The 18,959-nt window shown below is 39.8% G+C and overlaps 1 protein-coding gene across 1 annotated transcript in view; it reads right to left on the bottom strand.

Moving 5' to 3' along the window:
- WDFY4 (WDFY family member 4) overlaps positions 1–18,959 on the bottom strand; it is a 392,110-nt gene that overhangs the window by 51,525 nt on the left and 321,626 nt on the right. The window contains exons 49-51 of the mRNA XM_036734864.1: positions 13,988–14,107; positions 12,553–12,670; positions 10,272–10,381 (exon numbers count right to left, since the gene is read on the bottom strand). Of these exons, the coding sequence (XP_036590759.1) occupies positions 10,272–10,381; positions 12,553–12,670; positions 13,988–14,107 (348 nt within the window). The remainder of the gene's footprint in view (positions 1–10,271; positions 10,382–12,552; positions 12,671–13,987; positions 14,108–18,959) is intronic.

Here is an 18,959-nt window from a genome sequence, read left to right as displayed (position 1 = left end):
TTCTCTAGAATGTGAGCACTTCCATGAAGGATTAGTGACTCCACAGACCTAATCCAACACACTCATTTTACAGTTGAAGAAACTAAGACCACATAGGTTAAATCACAGTCATTAAGTAAAACTCAGATTTGTACCCATATCTTCTGACTTTAGATTTAGCCTTTTATCCTATTACATGATGAAATATTACCAACACTGATTTAGGTGGTGCAGTGGATAGAGTGCTGGGCCTAGAGTCAGGAAGACTTGAGTTCAAATCCAGCCTCAGATTCTTACTAGCTATGCGTCTTGGGCAAGTAATTTAGTCACTGCTTGCCTCAGTTTTCTCATACTTAAAATGGAGATGATAATAACATATAAGTCTTAGGGTTATCATGAGGATCAAATGAAATAATAATTGTAAAGCACTTGGCACAGTACGTGGAACATAGTAAGTCCTACATAATATTAGCTATCATCATTATTATTAGTGCAAAAAAGCCTATCAAGTGAAAAAATCTTATATAAATGAATTCACTTGTCACTGTCCACTTGGCAAATAATCCTTTTAACCACAGTATCCTTCTGCTATGTAATTTATATTTGAATATATGTGCAGTTAAATCTTAATAAACAGACTTGACTTTCAAGATGTATAAATGGGAAGCCAGGCACACTTGTACAACAATGGCAGGTCTGTGAATTTGTCTAACTCTTCTGGAGGCAAAACCGGAAGGAGGTGAGAAAAGTCACTAGAATGTTCACATCTACTGACTGATCCAGCAATCTACATAGCGGGCGTGTCTCGAAGGAGGCCAAAGATGGAAAGAAAGTTTTCATAAATACAGAAATACGCACAGTAGCATTTTTGTGTGGCCAAAAAAATAAGAGGCAGAAGCAAAATGAGTGCTGATATGCTGGGAAATGGCAAAAAAGATAGATAGATAGATAGATAGATAGATAGATAGACAGAAAAAGATAAATACATAGACACATAGATAGAAAGAAAAAGATAGATAAATAGGTAGATAGAAATAAAAAGATACACGAAGAAAGATAGATACATAGGAAGAAAGATAGATACATAGAGATAAAAAGATATAAAGATGGATACATAGATGAAAAGATAGAGAGATACATAGAAAGAAAGACAGACAGACAGACAGATAGATAGATAAATAGATAGACAGATGAATTTAATGGAATACTATGGTGTTCCATGGGATGGCAGACATGAGCAATTCAAGGGAACATGAGAAGACACAAAGGAACTGATGCAGAAACAAGAAGGCAGGACTGGGAGAACCACATATATAATGACTGTAATAACATAAGCAAAATAACATTAGAAAGGCATTCTGTATCCAAATAACTCTTATGTCCAATCTTGGTCCTATATAACATGGTAAAATACCTTCTTCCTGTTAGATAGCTGGAGGTTTCTGGGATGGGATGTCACACACAATACAATGACACAGGTCTAATTTAACTATTTGTCTTTGTGTGTGTACATGGGAAAATAATAACAAAAGATATAAAAAATTTTAATGTCTTGACATGATTTGGAGGAGGTTACCAAATTGTTATGAATGTTTAAGTTTTGAAAGAAATAGGTGAAAGACAGAGAGACAGAGACAGAGAGAGACACAGAGAGAGAGAGAGACAGAGAGAGAGAGAGAGAGAGGGGTAGGTATTGGATATGAGATGGTATTGGATAAGAGAATTAGACAAAGTAACAAAGTGTGAATTAGCTCAGTGAGAGGAGGAGGAGGAAGGGGAGAAGGAGGAGGATATAAGATGTGGGAGAGAGGAAATTGGGGAGTAAGAACTAATAGAGCCCTGAGTAGCTTTGGGATCATGAAGAAGACTAGAGAAATGGCAGGACAGAGGGAATGAGGAAACAGAAATTTACTTAAGATTCATCAGAAACCTGGTTTTTATGGTTTCTTTCATTTTTTTCCTCTTTTTTGTATTTTTAAAATTTTCCCTTGGCAAATAAAGATAAGAGTCAGCAAATCCTTCTCAAAATATAAACTCTTCCATTTGGCATTTAAGGCCCTTCACAATCTGGCTCCAACCTACCTTTCCAGACATTTCACATTACTCCCCCTCCTATACTCTGCTTGAGCCAAACTGGCTTTCTTGATGTTCTCCATACACATTATTCCATCTCCAGGCTTCCTGTCTTTGTCCCCAATGCCTAGAAGGTCCTCAGGCCTCACCTTCATCTCTTGGCTTAGCTCAAGCGTCTATCTGCCATAGGAGTATATAAGCCCCTTCCTAATTCTCCACATTTGTTTGTGCTCTCTCCTCTCCCCAAATTCACCTTGTAGGTGTTTTACATTTACTTACGTGCATGTGGTACTTCTCTCATCACCCCACCCCTCCAAAAAAGAATGAAAATTCCTTAAAACCAAGATTGTTTCCTTTTTGTCTTTGCATTCCCAATGCCTAGCCCAAGGACCAGAATGAAGTAAGTTTTTTTTTGTTTTGTTTTGTTTTTTGGTAAATATTTGTTGAATTAAACTGAATTAAATTCTACCATGTCATCAGTCAGAGGAAGATAGGTGGAACATTAGATTGCACACCAAACATGTTGACATCCTAAATTCTAATGGTACCTCCAACATCTACTAGCTCCATGATGTTGGGGAAGTCACTTAACTGCTTTCAACCTCAGTTACCTCTTCTATAAAACATGAGGGGTGAGGGGCCAGGCTCTAAGGTATCCTTTAGCTCTAAATCTCTGATCCTATATATGACTTATTCCAAAACCTTGGGCTCTGTCATTTTTTAAAATAATATTTTATTTTTTCCCCAATTGCATGTAAGAATAATTTTTAACATTTGTTGTTTAAAATGTTCAGTTTCAAGTTTTCTCCCTCCTTCCCTCCCCTCCCCACTCTCTGAGATGATAAATAATTTGATATATGTTATACATGTGCAATCACTGGATTCTATCATTGAAGCAAATATTCCATAAAAGAAAACAGGTTTAAAAGTCGGACTTTCTAGCGAATCTTGGGACCTCTTCAATCATTTCTCTCTTCTTTAATTCTATATTTGGGCCCCAGTTTTCATCATCATCACCATCATGATTTTCAGTATCATCATCATCATTTCTATAGTGCTTTAAGGTTTACAGTACTTTATATATTATCTCACTTAATCATCTCCCTTGTGTAACAAGGTATTTGGACAAAGTTCTCTTCTTGAAAGGAAGAGAATGCTATTTCTCTGCAACTCCACCCAGAATTCACAGTTAGGTTACAAATGCTTTTCACTGGCCACAGGGGAAATTAATCCCAACACCTGGTTCCATTCATGAGGGGGATGGATGTTCTGTCTTCTCAGGACTGAGAAACTGAATTAGAAAGGTTTCATGTTAGGCCAAATCACAGTTGGACAATGAATGGTGGAATCTGGCACAGATCCAAGGGACCCTTCCACTAACAACTATACCTCTTTAGAAGAAAGTCTGGCTTTCTGAAATGCCAAGACCTGTAGGTGTCCCACAGATGTGGAGCTTGTATTGAAACGATCAGAAAATGATGCGGCTGATTTAGACTAGCTGTTATTTTATGAGTATCATAACCTATCCCCAACCATTTGCCACTAGGGTTAACATATGGCTTGACAGAAAATCAGTCATAACCTTGCCTCAGGTGGTTCAGAAAGTCCTTACCAACTGTTGGTAATAACTGATTTCACAGGGTGTATGACTTAATTAACACAGTGCTTTATTTGCATTAGCCTATTAAACACAGAATCATGCTGGAGTGAGCATGGGCAAAGTCAGTGACAGGAACTGGTTGCTTTGCTTCTGATGGAAAGACGAAATTCTTTCAGACAGTGTGGTCAAGTAATCCCTGAAGTTAACAAGTTGATATCATAGTGTCCTTTCTGATCAGCCAAATGTGGTTTGTGATAGACCATCCACAGAAGCATTAGAGTCATTCCAGGAGCCTGCAAGTCAACTATGGCTGCCCATTATTGACAAACATACTTCCCAGCAGGAAGCACACTTAAGATCATAGCAGTGGTAACAAGTTCAACCACGACAACACTAACAATAACAGGGCAGCTTGATGCAACTGGAAAGCATGTTTCGGTTTGGGTGTGGTCTTCACCACTTTCTATAAACCAGATAATCAACGAACCAACAAATCCAGCCCTGATTTGTAGCTGGCTGATTTCTGAGGTATCATCTTCACGATGAACATTTAAATGTCAGCTTTTGAGAACCTCTGTGAATTGGATCAGGCACAGCCCTGAATAACCTATGCTTTCTAATCATAGGATCAGAGAATCATAAGTGAGAAGGACTCCAGAGGTCATCCAATCCAGCCCCCTCTTCTTATAGATGAGACTAAAACATAGAATGGGAAAGTGCCATGCCTAATGTAAGACAGGTCCAACTCACCATAACCTCAAGGCTTAGAGTATCATATAGGCATGAAAAGGCAGATTCCTTCAGGCCTCAATCTCTTCTTCCTTTAAAAGCTAGGCATCTTTAGAAAGCTGTATCATTAATATCTTTGGGGCTGTTTAACTTACTGAAGATTATCCTGGTTCCCTGAAAAGGTGAATTTAACTCATAATGTTTCCGAGAATGATCAGAAAGCTTAATGAGGACCAAGGGATAGACAAATGACAAAAGCTGTCCCTAGAATTGAATTATTTAAGCATATCTATATCTATATCTATACACACACACACACACACACATATATATATATATATATGTATATATATATATATATATATATATATATATATATATATAAATACACATTTGATATAAAAACAGCATTGTATACTTTGGAATTAATGCCAGAAACAACTTTTAAATGAAACAAATATACCTTCATAATATAGTAAGTAGGGGGCATGAATTAAATGCCAATTTAGAGTTAACTAGGCTGTGTCTTTATTTTAACCACTATTATTCTTTTCATTATTATAGTAAGGATGCACCACAAAGAATATGTAACAAGTCAAAAAGAATATCTTATGTGGAAATTAATGCACTTAATCTAATTATATAACTAAAGTAGAATATATTCCTATCTGTAACAAGTCAGAAAAATGTCAAAATCCCTGAAAATCATGGCTACCTGTTACTAATTGTTATAAATGTGGATAAAATTCTAAGGTGTCTGGATGACCACCCTCAGTCCTGCTTGATGTACTGATGCTTAAGGCTCATTTTGGTATTAAGACCTATATACACTCTCTACTCAGTTAAAGCTTATGGCCAGACTATAAGGGACAGTTATGGCTTGACTTCACATGTCAATAACATTTACAGATCCAGAAGATTCTGGAGAATCTGGCTCAGGGCAGCAGAGGCCACAGCATGGGAATCATGAGGATGACTCATTTGTGCCACAAATTCTGGCCAAATATGAAAAAACTAGCAATGGAGTGAAGGAGAAGAAACACTGACATCATCCTCAGGCTTAGTTTGTCTTTGTGTCTTTTCTCTACCCACTCATTCACATCAACAAGGGAAACATAAAAAGTCTATGGTTTGACCCCTGATCCCTAGAGCTTTTTAGTAGTTATTGGGCAAAACCCCCACTAAACCTGTAGATATGTAATTGAATCTTCAGAGATGAAAACTGAATGTTTACTGTGATCTAGAGTGAGGATGTGCATGGAAACCCTAAATACACTGACTAGTAAGTTTAGTGTAAAGAAACATTGAAGCCTGAGGGCAACAGCTAGCAGGGAGAAATCCAGGTTTTTTCCTAAAAGCTCCACAATTTCCACCTTCTGGTGCTATTTTTTCTGCTTCCTTTCTAGGCCTCTAGAGGCAATAACTGCCTAGGAGACTGAACCAAGTAACCTCAGGACACAGTAGCCTCCATTCCTGCTTGCCATGGCCTTCCTGACACTTTCTATGACATAGCAATATAGCAGGTCTGGCAGTTGAGGGCTGTTCAGAAACCTTGAGAATCAATGCTGAACCATCCTGCCTTCTTCAGTAGACCTCTCCCCATCCACTGATACTTTGAATAAATATGCTTCCCAGTGGTTAGCATATTCCCACCCCCTCTTAATCTCAGTGATTAATCTCACTTAATCTCAGAGATAGTAAACCCTAAATGCCAAAAAATAAACTCCCCTTTCCAGCTCTAGTTGCTCATTGAGACTTTGATGACTGAGGAAGACAGAGTGAGGCTGATGACTTTGCACGATTCTCCCTCACTTAAATCCATTTCAGGTGCAAGTCAAGACACCACCCCTGGTGTCACTGGTCCTCTTTGAAAATGAAGGATCCACAAAAACAATAACAAGAACAATTTTTGTCCCCCTCAACCCTACCCTCCCAGTGTCCCATTCCACATCAGTTCATCCCTGCCACTGTGACCACTGGAACTCCTGCTCCATTAATGAATTCACTTCCTTTCATTTTATATCACTTCCTCTCTTGTTCCTCCCATCTTCTAGGACTTATTGAGACCTGGCTCCCTCCAAAGAGCACTGCAGCCCTGGCTACCCTTTCCAGTACCTGATATATCTCTACCTATACCCCTTTACTCACTGGCTACCATTTCCAGAGACTCCTTCCACTGCTTTAATTGAACATTCTCCTGTTTGGAGGTTAATGAAATCCAAATTTATCACCAAAACCAGATTCTAGCAATCATTAACTACTAACCTCCCATCCTGTCCAGGATATTTATCCTTCCTTTCTCAATGAGTTCAGTGCCTGGTTCACTGTCTTACCTTCCACCCCTACTCCTGCCCTCATATTGCACCAGGCAACTACTGCAATAGCCTTCTAATTGAACTCTGTTCCTCAAGTGTCTTTCCATTCCAATGCATCCTCCTCGTAGCTGCTGAAGTGATTTTCATCAAGTACAAATCTGACTATGTTCCCTCCTACTCAATAAGCTCCAGTGACTCGCTGTTACCCTCAGGATCAAATTTAAACTCCTCTGTTTAGCATTTAAAGTTCTTCACCCTCTGACTCCCTTTTACTTTATAATTTTCTTACATACTACTCCCTTCCATGTTCTTTACAATCCATCCACACTGGTCCTTGTTCTGTACACAAGAAGTTTCATCTCCCGTCTCTGTCTGTGCTTCACGCCTGGAATGCTCTCTCTCCTAACTTCTGCCTTTCAGACTCCCTAGCTTCCTTTAAGACCCAGCCACACCTTTCCTGGTCCCTAAAAGAGCATAATTTATATGTATTGATTATATCTATGTTGTTTCATCCGTTAGAATGTAATCTACTTGAAGGAGTTATTTTTGATATCCCTTTGTACCCCTAGTGCTTAACATAATGACCCACATGTGATAAGAACTTGACAAATGTTTACTGATTGATTGATTAATTAAAACCAATATTGAAAGATAGCTTGGAGCCTGATTAGAAAAGGCATTCTGGGTCAGCCTATCAGTGGAGATTCAGTCTGGCATAGGCTCAAGGGATTCATTATGGAGCAATACAAACAAACTTCAGCTTTTTCCCAGATTATCTCTAAACTGGAGCGTGCTGAGGGAGGGCTCTTTCTGAGCCTGCTTCAGGATGGACTGAGGGGATATGCACAGAGACAGATGTTCAGAAGCAATATTGAGTACAGGAAGGGAGGAATCTTCTCTTTCTCTGTTTCTCTCTGGACTTTGCTCTCCAATGTTCAGTTGTGTTCAGCATTCTTGTTACTAACGGCAGCCAGAGTGTCATGCCTTTAAGGGGAGAGGTGAGAAAAAGATGCCAGAAGATCCCCCAGGGGCATGAAAGTTTTGCTGCATTGTTCCTAGCTCATAAAGAGAGCACTTTCTAAAGCACTGTGAGTTCCTTGGCTGAAAGGTAGCAACTGAATTCAATGTCATTGTTATCATCAACAATCACCCCTGCCACCATCATTTCTTGGGCATTAATGAACATCTGGAAGGAATTACTGGCATGAGCTATAGCTTAGGGACTATTAATTCTCAAAACCAAACTTGCTTAAAATGCTTGTTGCCTTGGAGAGACTCCTGGGAAGCACATTTATTATTTTTGAGTGAATTTCTAGGGAGTGAGGAGTTATACAATGTCTAGACAAATCATTTGGTCAAGTGAATAGATGATTGTGCCAAGAAGGAAAAGACTCAAAGCGTTCTGCTCCTTATCTTGAGAAAGGAACTCGGCTTCTCCTCACATCTCCTTCCCGTCCCACGCTGAAATCTGGCTCACACAGAAAGATTTATAGTTTTAAATACTGAAAACCATTAGTAATAACTATATCTGTTGCTTGTAGTTTGGTAGGTTAGAAGGAATAAGCAGTCTCTAATGGGTAAGGATGGATCACAATGCACAAAATACAACCTGGGAGACTTTTCTGCCGCAAGACATAGGTTTCACTTTCCCATTTGTTTCAGTGGGACAAATAGCTTGTCTTAATTGTTTGAGGCTAAAGTCTGAGCCTCTGCACAGTATAAATTTAATAGATTAGATATATTAAATTGCATGATTATAACTTGTGTTGGGTAAATGAAAAGCTGTAATACATGAATCAGGAACCCCAAACAAGGGCAGAATATTTATAGAGAAAGCAAATGTACAGACAGTTGCCCCTTACTACAGTGTGTGCTGACATGTGAGTGACTGTTAAAACAAAGGGCAATTAACATCCAGATTCATATATACTCAGGTCTGATTGGTTGGATTCTGGGCCAGTTCTGTTTAGGTCTAGCTTGAGGTGAAGTAAGGGGGTTCAGAGCAGTTTAGGAAGGTTCAACTGGTAATTCTGCCATTTAGCTAATATTTAGTATTATTTAGGGAATATTTAGTATTTAGCAATTCTGTTATTCCATAACTCCTCACTGCCTACTAAATAGGCAACTCCTTAGTTTTGTTTTCAGTGACCTCAAAACAATCTGGCTTTGTCTCCAGCCTTCTCTCTAGACATTCCTCTGCTTCCACACTCTAAGCTAATGTCCACTTGACAGGTCTTCTACTGTCCCTTCTCTGTGCCTCTCTTCAGGCTGTGGTTTCTGCTCAGAATGCCCTCTCCCTACATCTCTACCTGTTAAAATAATCTATTTATCTCTTCCACATCATGGGGAATAGGGGTGCACAGTGTCTCCACGTTCTTGGAAAATCTGCATAAAATGTTTGGCCCATAGTGAATAGAGCACCAGCCCTGGAGTCAGGAGGACATGAGTTCAAATCTGGCCTCAGACACTTGACACGGCTAGCTGTGTAACCCTGGGCAAGTCACTTAACCCTGATTGTCCTGAAAGGAAGGAAGGAAGGAAGGAAGGAAGGAAGGAAGGAAGGAAGGAAGGAAGGAAAAGAAAATTTAAAAATAAAATGAAATAAACATTTTGGCCCTCTCTTTGTACCGGAGAAGAAGTCTAATTTTTTTTTCTTTTATGGGTTATTTACAGTACCTTACTGTAAAATTTGGTTGAAGTAAGTAATTGGTCACAGGCTTTGTGCTGTCTGCTGGCTTTTATGTGTCATCTGCGGCTTCCTTAAACCTCCTCCAAAATTCCCATTTAATTTCTTATGGCAACCTATGATATATTAAAACTCGATGGGGAAAGTCAAAATGTGGAAGGGATAACTTTCCTTATCCTTTAAGGTCCAATTTAAATGGCATCTCCTCCAAGGAGTCATTTTGTTCTTCAGCCATCCCGTTGCGTCTGCCTCCACTCTATGGACTCCACGGACTTTTGTCCACGGGGTTTTCTTGGTAAAGATATTGGAGTGGTTTGCCATTTCCTTTTCCATTGTGTCCCCATTTTATAGATGAGGAACCTAGGCAAATAGGAGTTAAGGGATTGCCCAGAGTTACACAGCCAGTAAGCATCTGAGGCTGGATTTGAACTCGGATCTTTCTGACGGCAAGCCCAGCATTTCATCCAACCCCATCATTTACTTAGTTATAAATGACCTTTCATTTAGTTAAGACTTCATAGTATTTTACCCTCTTGTGTACTCCTTATGTCTTTATTTGTATTAGTTATCCGTACACATTAGCTATCTGTACCCATACCATAATCTTACTAGATTGCAATTTCCTTGAGGACGAGGAACTATATCATTGAACTCTAGATTGTCCCGGCTCCTGGCACTTTCTTGCGCACAGTATAAACTTAACACATGCTTGCTAAATTTGTTCCATTGATTTTCCCTCAGACTCTATTTAGGATAGAGCCTCTCTACTTAGAGAAGTAACCTCCAGGGGTCACCTCTAACACTAAACCCTGCGATTTCCAACAAGCATTTCCCCATTTTAAAAACAATACACCTTCAACCGGTCTCCAAGGGACGCGTGTGTGTTTACCTGCAGAGAGCAGAAGGTTTGAGTAAACGGCTTCATTCGAACCAGGTAGGAGGCGACGATGATCGCCGAGGAATAGTGGGTGCAGTAGTGGCACTGGGCAGATAGGTCTCCTGTGAACGAGATCGAGTGTGATTTCAGGGGTGCACTTGGCGACGACTGCACAGATGGTGATAATGCACAACATATGCAGCCGGCCATTAAGGAGCAAGGAGCAGGAGGCAATGTTTAAAACGCATCAGAATACAACGAGGGGAGAAATCACTAGTTTGCTGTGCAGCTTCATAAACTTTAGACTGATGATGCTGCATGTAAGGAAACCATTCCAATGCGTTCAGCTGAGTGGTCCAAACTCCTCCCTCGGATTCTCCTCCCATCCCTCCCATCTACCTTCCTTCCAAGGTTGCTGTGAGGAAAGTACTTTTTTCAAATCACCAAGTGCTTTGCAAAGATGAAGTAACAGCAGTAGGTAGTTGGAATAGTGGTACTTCTGGTAGCAGTTTGAGGATGAGGACTACAAGGATGATGAGGTAGGGTAAAGAGAAAGAAAAAGAGGAGGAGGAGGAAGAGGTGATGGAGACTAAGAAGAAGGAGGCTTGATGAAGCAAGAAGTATTGTTGTGTGGAGCAATAGGAGCTTTCTGAGAATAGTGATTATATCATTTTTTGCATTTGTATCCACCGCACCTAGCATGGTTTCTGCACGTAGTAGGTGCTTGTGATTGAAAGGGTGCTGCTCTTGAAATATCTTTGCTCCACCCAGATGGCCCAAGTCCCTGAAATTCCATCATCGATGAGGGTATATGAGTGTTGAACTCAGGATCAGGAAATCTGAATTTAAGTCCTGGCTTCAATACTTAATAGCAGTTCGATCTTCGAATCATTTAATGTCTTTAGTCTTTATAATCTTCACCTCTAGAAAGGTGGTCTGTGATTCCCTCCCTTGTGGGAAGAAGTACTTTGCCCATCTCACCTTCTACCCACCTATGGCAATGTTGGGGAGGTAGCATTATTTCTTCTAAGCAAGGTACTACTTGTCTTCCTGCCTCAAGGACTGGTTAAATACCCTTCTAGATTTGAAAGCCCTCATCTAGGAGCGGGACGAGTGCTAGAGGAAGAACAGACATCGTTGACTGCTGTAAAACATTTATTTTCTTTTATTGCATTTTCGATATTTGTCTGGATCCTCACACACCTAAACTTAATAAGTAAATATAAGAAAAAACGTAAACCATGCCTGAATTTAAAACATACAGTTACAGAAAATACCCTGAAATGGAGCAATTCTTTGTGAATTTCTAAACCAAAGGCACGTGCTAGCTGGAAGAGTTGAAATTAGAGCTGGTAACAGAGTTGGTACTATCAAAGGGGAATCAATTAACTTCTATAAAATGACAGTTTAAACTTAGGTTAAACTAAGAAAGTAAAGAAAGTCACCTCCCTACATCTGGACTGTAGGCATGATTCCAGGGAAAAGCTGAGTTGGAGCCAGGGTTATTTGGCACAAAAGATGGGATGAAGGGAAGATTCTCATCTTCATTTCATGTCCGAAAGAGAAGGGAAGGGGAAAGGGAATACATTTTTATATAGTGCTTACTATGTGCTAGGCACTGAGCTAAGAGCTTTACAAATACCTCATTTGGTCCTCACAATCACCCTGGGAGATAGGTGCAGCCTCATATTATTCCTAATTGATGGTTCAAGAAACCGAAGCAGATATATGGTGTGACTTGCCCAGGTTACACAGCTTGTATGTGTTTAAGCCTGGATTTGAACCCATGCCTTCCTGACTCCAAGCTCAGCACTCTTTCCACTGCTCCACCTAGATGCCAAAACAACCTTTCTTTTTATCAGGGATTTGCTGTGGAGAGACTCTAGTTAAAATTTTGGCTCTGCCATGGTTGGAGAAACCAGTTAGTATCTTTCTTAGTTTTCTCATGAGTAAAGTGAAGGAGTTGGATGAGATGATGCAAGATCCCTTAGAGATTGAAATCCTGTTGACTCTATGGGATTCTCTATGGTTTCTCAAAAGTCTATGGTTTTGGTGTTCTAGAATCTCCTTTTTAGATTCAAATACACTTGGAAGGAATAACACCAGAAGCTTGGTCCTTGTGCTTTGGAAGGCAGAACCAGCAGAAGATTCACCGGGAAACTACAAAACCAATTTGACCTACTTTGCAATTTTGTCTAGAATAGACCTATTAACCCCAAAAAGGCTTTGACAAATTCTAATACCCAACATTTAAAAACCACTTAATTAAAAAATTAAAATCAGAATCACATACCTTCACTCTTTTCAACTTCTTTGTATCTCCGGATGAATTTTAATTTCCTTTCTTTGGTCTGGGCCCCCATGGGCTTTGAGAGATCTCGAAATGTCCTGGGATTTGTGAAGTTCAAAGCCTAGAAGGCAGATAGGTAGTTCTAAAACTCACTGAGACCCATGGGTGCCCCAGCTCAAGCTCTGGGAGGTTATGCTGACTAGTTTTATGGTTCTCTTTATTAGTTTACTGTCATTTGGGTTGACCCCTTCAGGTGATTAGCAAGTTTGCATCTCAGAGTGCTGTGGTTTTATGACTGAGGAGGTAGTGACCCCAGAAGACATAATATGAGAGAGATGGAAAATAAGAGGTGTGAGAGACTGGGTTCAGATTGAATCTGTTTTAAGTTGACCCAAATCAGGAGATTTTATCCAGTCACAGGAGCAAGAAGGTTTAGGGGTTTTGTTTTATTTTGTTTTTCTTTTAAATGGTTTGACATCTGCTAGGCATTGTTTCAGGCTCCTTGAGCCCCAAACCATAATTTGTATTGATAGAGGATGGGCACTAACTGAGAAATAAAAACATAATTTTGAATTCCCATCAATGAATTCAGTGCTATGAAGGCAACTCTTTTTGTAAGAGCCATCTCCCCTCTTTGATTCAAAGACAAGTCCGTTGTTTTCATGGGAATAGAATCATCCCCATAATTACAATGTAGCATTAGTGTATGCCTTATGACTGCTTCCCAACAAAGTAAGAAATGAATTTTGGGGACCAATGGCAAAAGTGGAGGTTCTTGGGCTCTCTTCCTTTTGGCCCCTAAAAGTGGGAAGCATGGACTAATATTGCACTTTAGGGGAAAAGTGTATTTGGTTATATAAATAAGGAAAAATAAGATGATGACTGACTACAATAAATGCTGGAAGCTACCTTGTCTTCATCTAGCTGGGGAAAACAACAAAGCAAGGAAAACAAAGAAAGCAGATGATCCGGGCTTGGTCCAGTGTCCATTCAGCATCATATCAAAGGTTAAAGAAAGGAGCAGACGGATGATGGACCAGAAATGAAGGAGTGAAAATCAGACTTTATGGCCACTAATCAAATTTATGATCTGAATATCTGGAACAGTGGATCATCTCATGAGGTAAGAAGAATCACTACAAAGGTTGGAAGAGAATATATTAGGTACCTGGTGAGGAGCGTAGCCTCGCCGGAAACTGGCCATGAGCTTATACAAAGAGATCCAGGGAATGCACGGTTGTCCTTATTGTGTGTTTTTGTGGGTGGAAGGGGAGATTTGTCACATAGGTATGGAACCAAGTTTGTGGCGTTGGGTCTGGGTTTGTATTTAACATTTCAGTGGAAGACTTGGTATCCTTAAAGCTGGAGTTCTTTACTATTAGTAGTAGCAAATAGTAAAACAAAGAGAAAAAAGCAATTCTTCTTGTTAATGGTTTACCTCTGAGGTATAATCAGCAAGAATCCAAGGAAAAACTGGGTACTGCATATAATCATTGTAGGTCCTCCCAGCCAGGGTATTTAGATACATGAGATATTCAAAATTGCTTATTTCCCTTTTCTGCCATAAGAAAGAAAAACAATATGTATGAGTCATAATATTGTCTGGGTGGGCCCCCTCTATGTACATCCCTAGAATCCTCTCTTAGTTATCGGTAAGTGGATTGTATATTTTATGAAATCATCACAACAAATTCTAAATTAAATTAATGTTAGTCCTAGGCTAAGTTCCTCTCTACCACCCACCATGTCCTTAGGCTGCCTTCCCTTGTCAGGACCCAGTGTGAACTCGGGGGTACAAATCCATTTCAATATTAGCCAAAACAAAGTATAGTTAAAAGAGCAAATCTGTTGAGAAAACATGACATCATGGGTTCCAAAGCCAAAGGAAATCATTTCTGTTCTAAAAACAATTGCCATTGTTTAGGATTTTAGTTCAGATAGTCAAAATCTGACCTGATAAAGATTAAAAATATCTCAGGAGGGTTCATCCTCTACCAAGATATGTTAAAATACAATTTATTTTAAAAATAAATGAAATGAAAAAAGTATTTTATTTCTGGCATTTGGTATATTCATCTGTAAAATGGAGGTTAAGTTTAGAATATATGGTTCCTTAGATTCCTTCTAGGCCTGGCTGTCTACAACAATCACAGTAGGACTTATAGAACCTTATAGTTTGAAAGGGCTTCAGAACATAACTACTCCAACTTGTAATTGAACAAAAATCCTTTTCTTTTTTCTTTTTTTGTAGCTTTTAGAAAAATTTTATTTAATTTATTTAATATATTTAGTTTTCAGCATTGATTTTCACAAGAGTTTGAATTACAAATTTTCTCCCTATTTCTACCCTCCCGCCCACTCCAAGATGGTGTATATTCTGGTTGCTCCGTTCTCCAGCCAGCTCTCCCTTCTGTCACCCCACTCCCCTCCCATCCCCCTTTCCCTTCTTCTTTTGTAGGGCAAGATAAATTTCTACGCCCCATTGCCTGTGTATCTTATTTCCTAGTTGCATGCAAAAACTTTTTTTTTGTTTTTGAACGTCTGTTTTTAAAACTTTGAGTTCCAAATTCTCTCCCCTCTTCCCTCCCTGCCCACCCTCCCTAATTAGGCAAGCAATTCAACATAGGCCACATGCGTATCATTTTGTAAAACCCTTCCACAATGCTCATGTTGTGAAAGATTGACTATGTTTTGCTCCTTCCTAACCTATCCCCCTTTATTGAATTTACTCCCTTGACCCTGTCCCTTTCCGAAAGTGTTTGTTTTTGATTACCTCCTCCCCCTGTCTGTCCTCCCTTCTATTGTCCCCCCTTTTTATCTTCTTCGTCCTTCTTTCCTGTGGGGTAAGATACCCAGTTGAGTGTGTATGGTATTCCCTCCTCAGGTCAAATCCGATGAGAGCAAGATTTACTCATTCTTCCTCACCTGCCCCCTCTTCCCTTCTTACAGAACCACTTTTTCTTGCCACTTTTATGCAAGATAATTTACCCCATTCTATCTCTCCTTTTCTCTCTCTCTCAATATATTCCTCTCCTATCCCTTAATTTAATTTTACTTTTTTTAGATATCATCACTTCATATTCAACTCACCCTATGCCCTCTGCATATATATACCTACATATATACACACATAGACACCCACATATGTATATATGTATATACACGCACACACACACACACACACACACACACACACATATATATATATGCATATTCCTTTCAGCTACTATGATCCTGAGGTCTCATGAATCATACACATCATCTTTCCATGTAGGAATGTAAACAAAACAGTTCGACTTTAGTAAGTCCCTCATGATTTCTCTTTCTTGTTTACCTTTCCATGCTTCTCTTGATTCTTGTGTTTGAAAGTCAAATTTTCTATTCCAAAAATCCTTTTCTACAACATTCCTGCTTTTGCTCAACCTTCCAATGAGGACAAACCCAACAGCTCTGGCATCCAAATTCTAAAGTCAATTCCATTTGGGATAGCTCTAATGGTAAGGTTTTCCTTAACCTAAGCCTTATTCATCCATTAGAACCTCTATTTGCTGCTTCTATTTCTACTCTCAGGGACAAGTGGAATAAGACTAATTTCTCTTCTTCAGGACAGCCTTTCAATCAATTGAAGATAAATAGCATTCAACCCTTCCCTTTAAGCTTTTTCTTCCCCAAGCTGGACAACCCCAGTTCATTCTGTTGGCTTTCACATGGCATGATCTTGAAACCTTTCCCTACACTGGTGGTCCTCTCCTTGTTGGAGCCATTGCTCATTTTGTGACTCTTCTTGGCAATGAAGTCCCCATTAGGACATTCTGAGATCTGACTGCTCATTCTCTCGTTTTAGAAGTAACTTTCTCTCTGCTTTTGTTTTCCCAGTTGGAACTCTACTCACTAATTTGGGGTCCTCAGCTTCTATAATGAATAATTATTAGTTTGTGACTATTAAATGTATTTGAAGAAAAGTAATAAAAAAGTTAAAATAAAATCCTGGAAGTGACCTCTGGAGGAAAGTGTCCAGGTGCAGTTGTGCAATTAAATGTGGTCTATAGAAAGCCACCCATAGACACTCTCATGTTTATTGGGAACTAGAGGTTTGCTATCACTATGGAAGCGTAACTTTGCACTGTGCTGTTCTATTTAAACGTTCTGTATGGATTCAACACCTTGCCAAGACTATGGTATGTTTCTTTAGAGGCAAGAAGTAAGTAACTATGGGAAGGGTTGACTGAGAAATAGCAATTAGGTCTCAAAACAATTCATTTTCTATCCATGTAGCCAAGTCTCAGTGTGCTCCAAGGAGGCAATATCTGTTTATGGCCAACTAAGACTAGCTTCCTGTAATTGGTAGAAGACCATTGTTCTACCCAATAGAAATGCTGGGGGAACAGACTTTAACAATAGCAACAAGAATAAAAGGTTATCAGCTATTCCAAAGGAACTGGGTACCAGGAGAGTCACTGTGCCCTGGTGGATAGAGGGCTAGTCCAGCCCAGCTGGATTCAGGTTCCACTTCTGACAAACAGGGCAAGTGTTTTAGCCTCTCAGTTGGCCCCAGGCAACTTTCTAAACAGATAAATTAGAAAAGAATTTCTGATTACATCACTTGAGAATTTTCACACCAGGAACTTTCACACAATAAACATTGTTGGTCCTGATGGCTCTACTCCACACCCACCCAAAAAAAGTGCCAGTCAGTGGGGATAGAAAGACAATAAAAAGCAAAAGACAAAAACAAAAACCTCAAGGAGCTTCCATTCTATTACCTACCTTGCAGGGTTATCGTAAGGATCAAGCAAGGTAATATTTGTAAAATGTTTAGCACAGTGTCTGGTATATAGTAGGTGCTGTATAAATGCTCATTCCCTTTCCTCCCTCTCCTTATTGAAGGGATTTAGACATGCATAGAAATGAGTGTAATGTAAGAGGGAGAGAGTGCAAACAAGGGATGAGATCAAGGAGGACTTTACTAAGGAGAAAGGGACCCTGAGCTGAGCCTTGAAGGAAAACAAAGATCATTCAAGATTGAAATGAGGAGAGAGGGCATTCTAGGCAGGGAAGACAGCTTGTGAGAATGGGGAGGTTGGAGATGAAATGTTGGGTTTGGGGAACAGTACGAAGTGAGGGTATTTCTCTCAAGGTGAGGATAATTCTTCTCATCTTATGTTCCACATGTTCCTCTACTCACTTCTACAACTTCCCATGCTGGGTAATATTCAAAGATGGCTTAGCCAAGAAAACCTATGCTGCCTGAAACTAGAGCAATGTTCTTAGGAAATGGAAATCCACTGTGTCTTGGTCCTTTCCCTCCACAAAATAATTAATTGCATTGTTTCCTTCACGTATCTGTTTGTTATTTTGCTTTGTGCATGCTGTTTCTTTGCAGAACCTCCATATTTTGGTACTTGTCTAAAAAGCTCCATTCCCTCTATATACCGTACATCTTCAGTATTCAAGGACACATTATATTCAAACTAGAAATAGATAAGCGTGGCTTTCACCTCCTTGCTGACATTCTGACTCCCCCAGCTTACTTAAGTATTTGCTGACAGCATCCATTTACTCTTATACTCAGATAATGCCTTCAATAACACAGGGGCAGGGAGACTGCCTATAATTATTTTTTCTGGCTGTCCCCGGACTTCACTGAACAATTCAGAGAAGTGTAGCCTAAGTCGTATGGTCCCCATTTTGAGTCAAAAAATGTATTGTAAATGTGCCAGGTTATTGGTTCTGATTCATGATAAGGAGCTCCTGTCATATCTTGGTCTGTTCAGATCCCTGAGCTCAAAGCAGAAAGGCTGCTGATAGAGTAGTAACTAAGGCAAGGCAAATGGGGCTTTTCCCCAGGCAGGGCCAAAATAAGAGGGACTAGCTCTGAAGAAGTGGGAGGAGCTGCTAGAGGTTCAACCACACAATGGAGACCAGAAGCAAGAGGATGGACAACACTCTTGGCTCTTCCTAGTTGATCTGCTCTTATCCTTCCACCAGTATCTGTGGTCAGCTTTGCCAAAAAACTGGAGCAGGTGATAGGCTCTAGGTCCTCAAGGGGACCTCGGAGTGCTCCAGACTTGGAATTGTATTAGATACCATGGAAAGGATTCAAAGGGGCGGAGTCCGTACAATACCCTGTCTGCTCTCCTTCCCTCAATGAGATTGTTTTTCATCCTTCCGTCTCCTTTTGTTGCCTAGCTGCAAATTTTTCAAGATACAGCCCTGACTGATAAATAGAATGAGAATGTCCATTCAACCAGGGATATCTTTGTTAAAGCTCTCATAGTGAAAGGTTCAATGTAGTTGTGGTTAGGGTTATGCATGCCTTCTGATTGTAACTGTCTCAAGATACATGCACTGGCTTTTGTTTTCAGTCATGTCAGACTCTTTGTTACCCCATTTGGGGTTTTCTTGGCAAA

The sequence above is a fragment of the Trichosurus vulpecula genome, chromosome 8 (genome assembly GCF_011100635.1).
Source record: "Trichosurus vulpecula isolate mTriVul1 chromosome 8, mTriVul1.pri, whole genome shotgun sequence".
Taxonomy (NCBI): Eukaryota; Metazoa; Chordata; class Mammalia; order Diprotodontia; family Phalangeridae; genus Trichosurus; species Trichosurus vulpecula.
The sequence above is the reverse complement of the archived record's forward strand: the minus strand, read 5'-3'. Positions and strand labels throughout refer to the sequence as shown.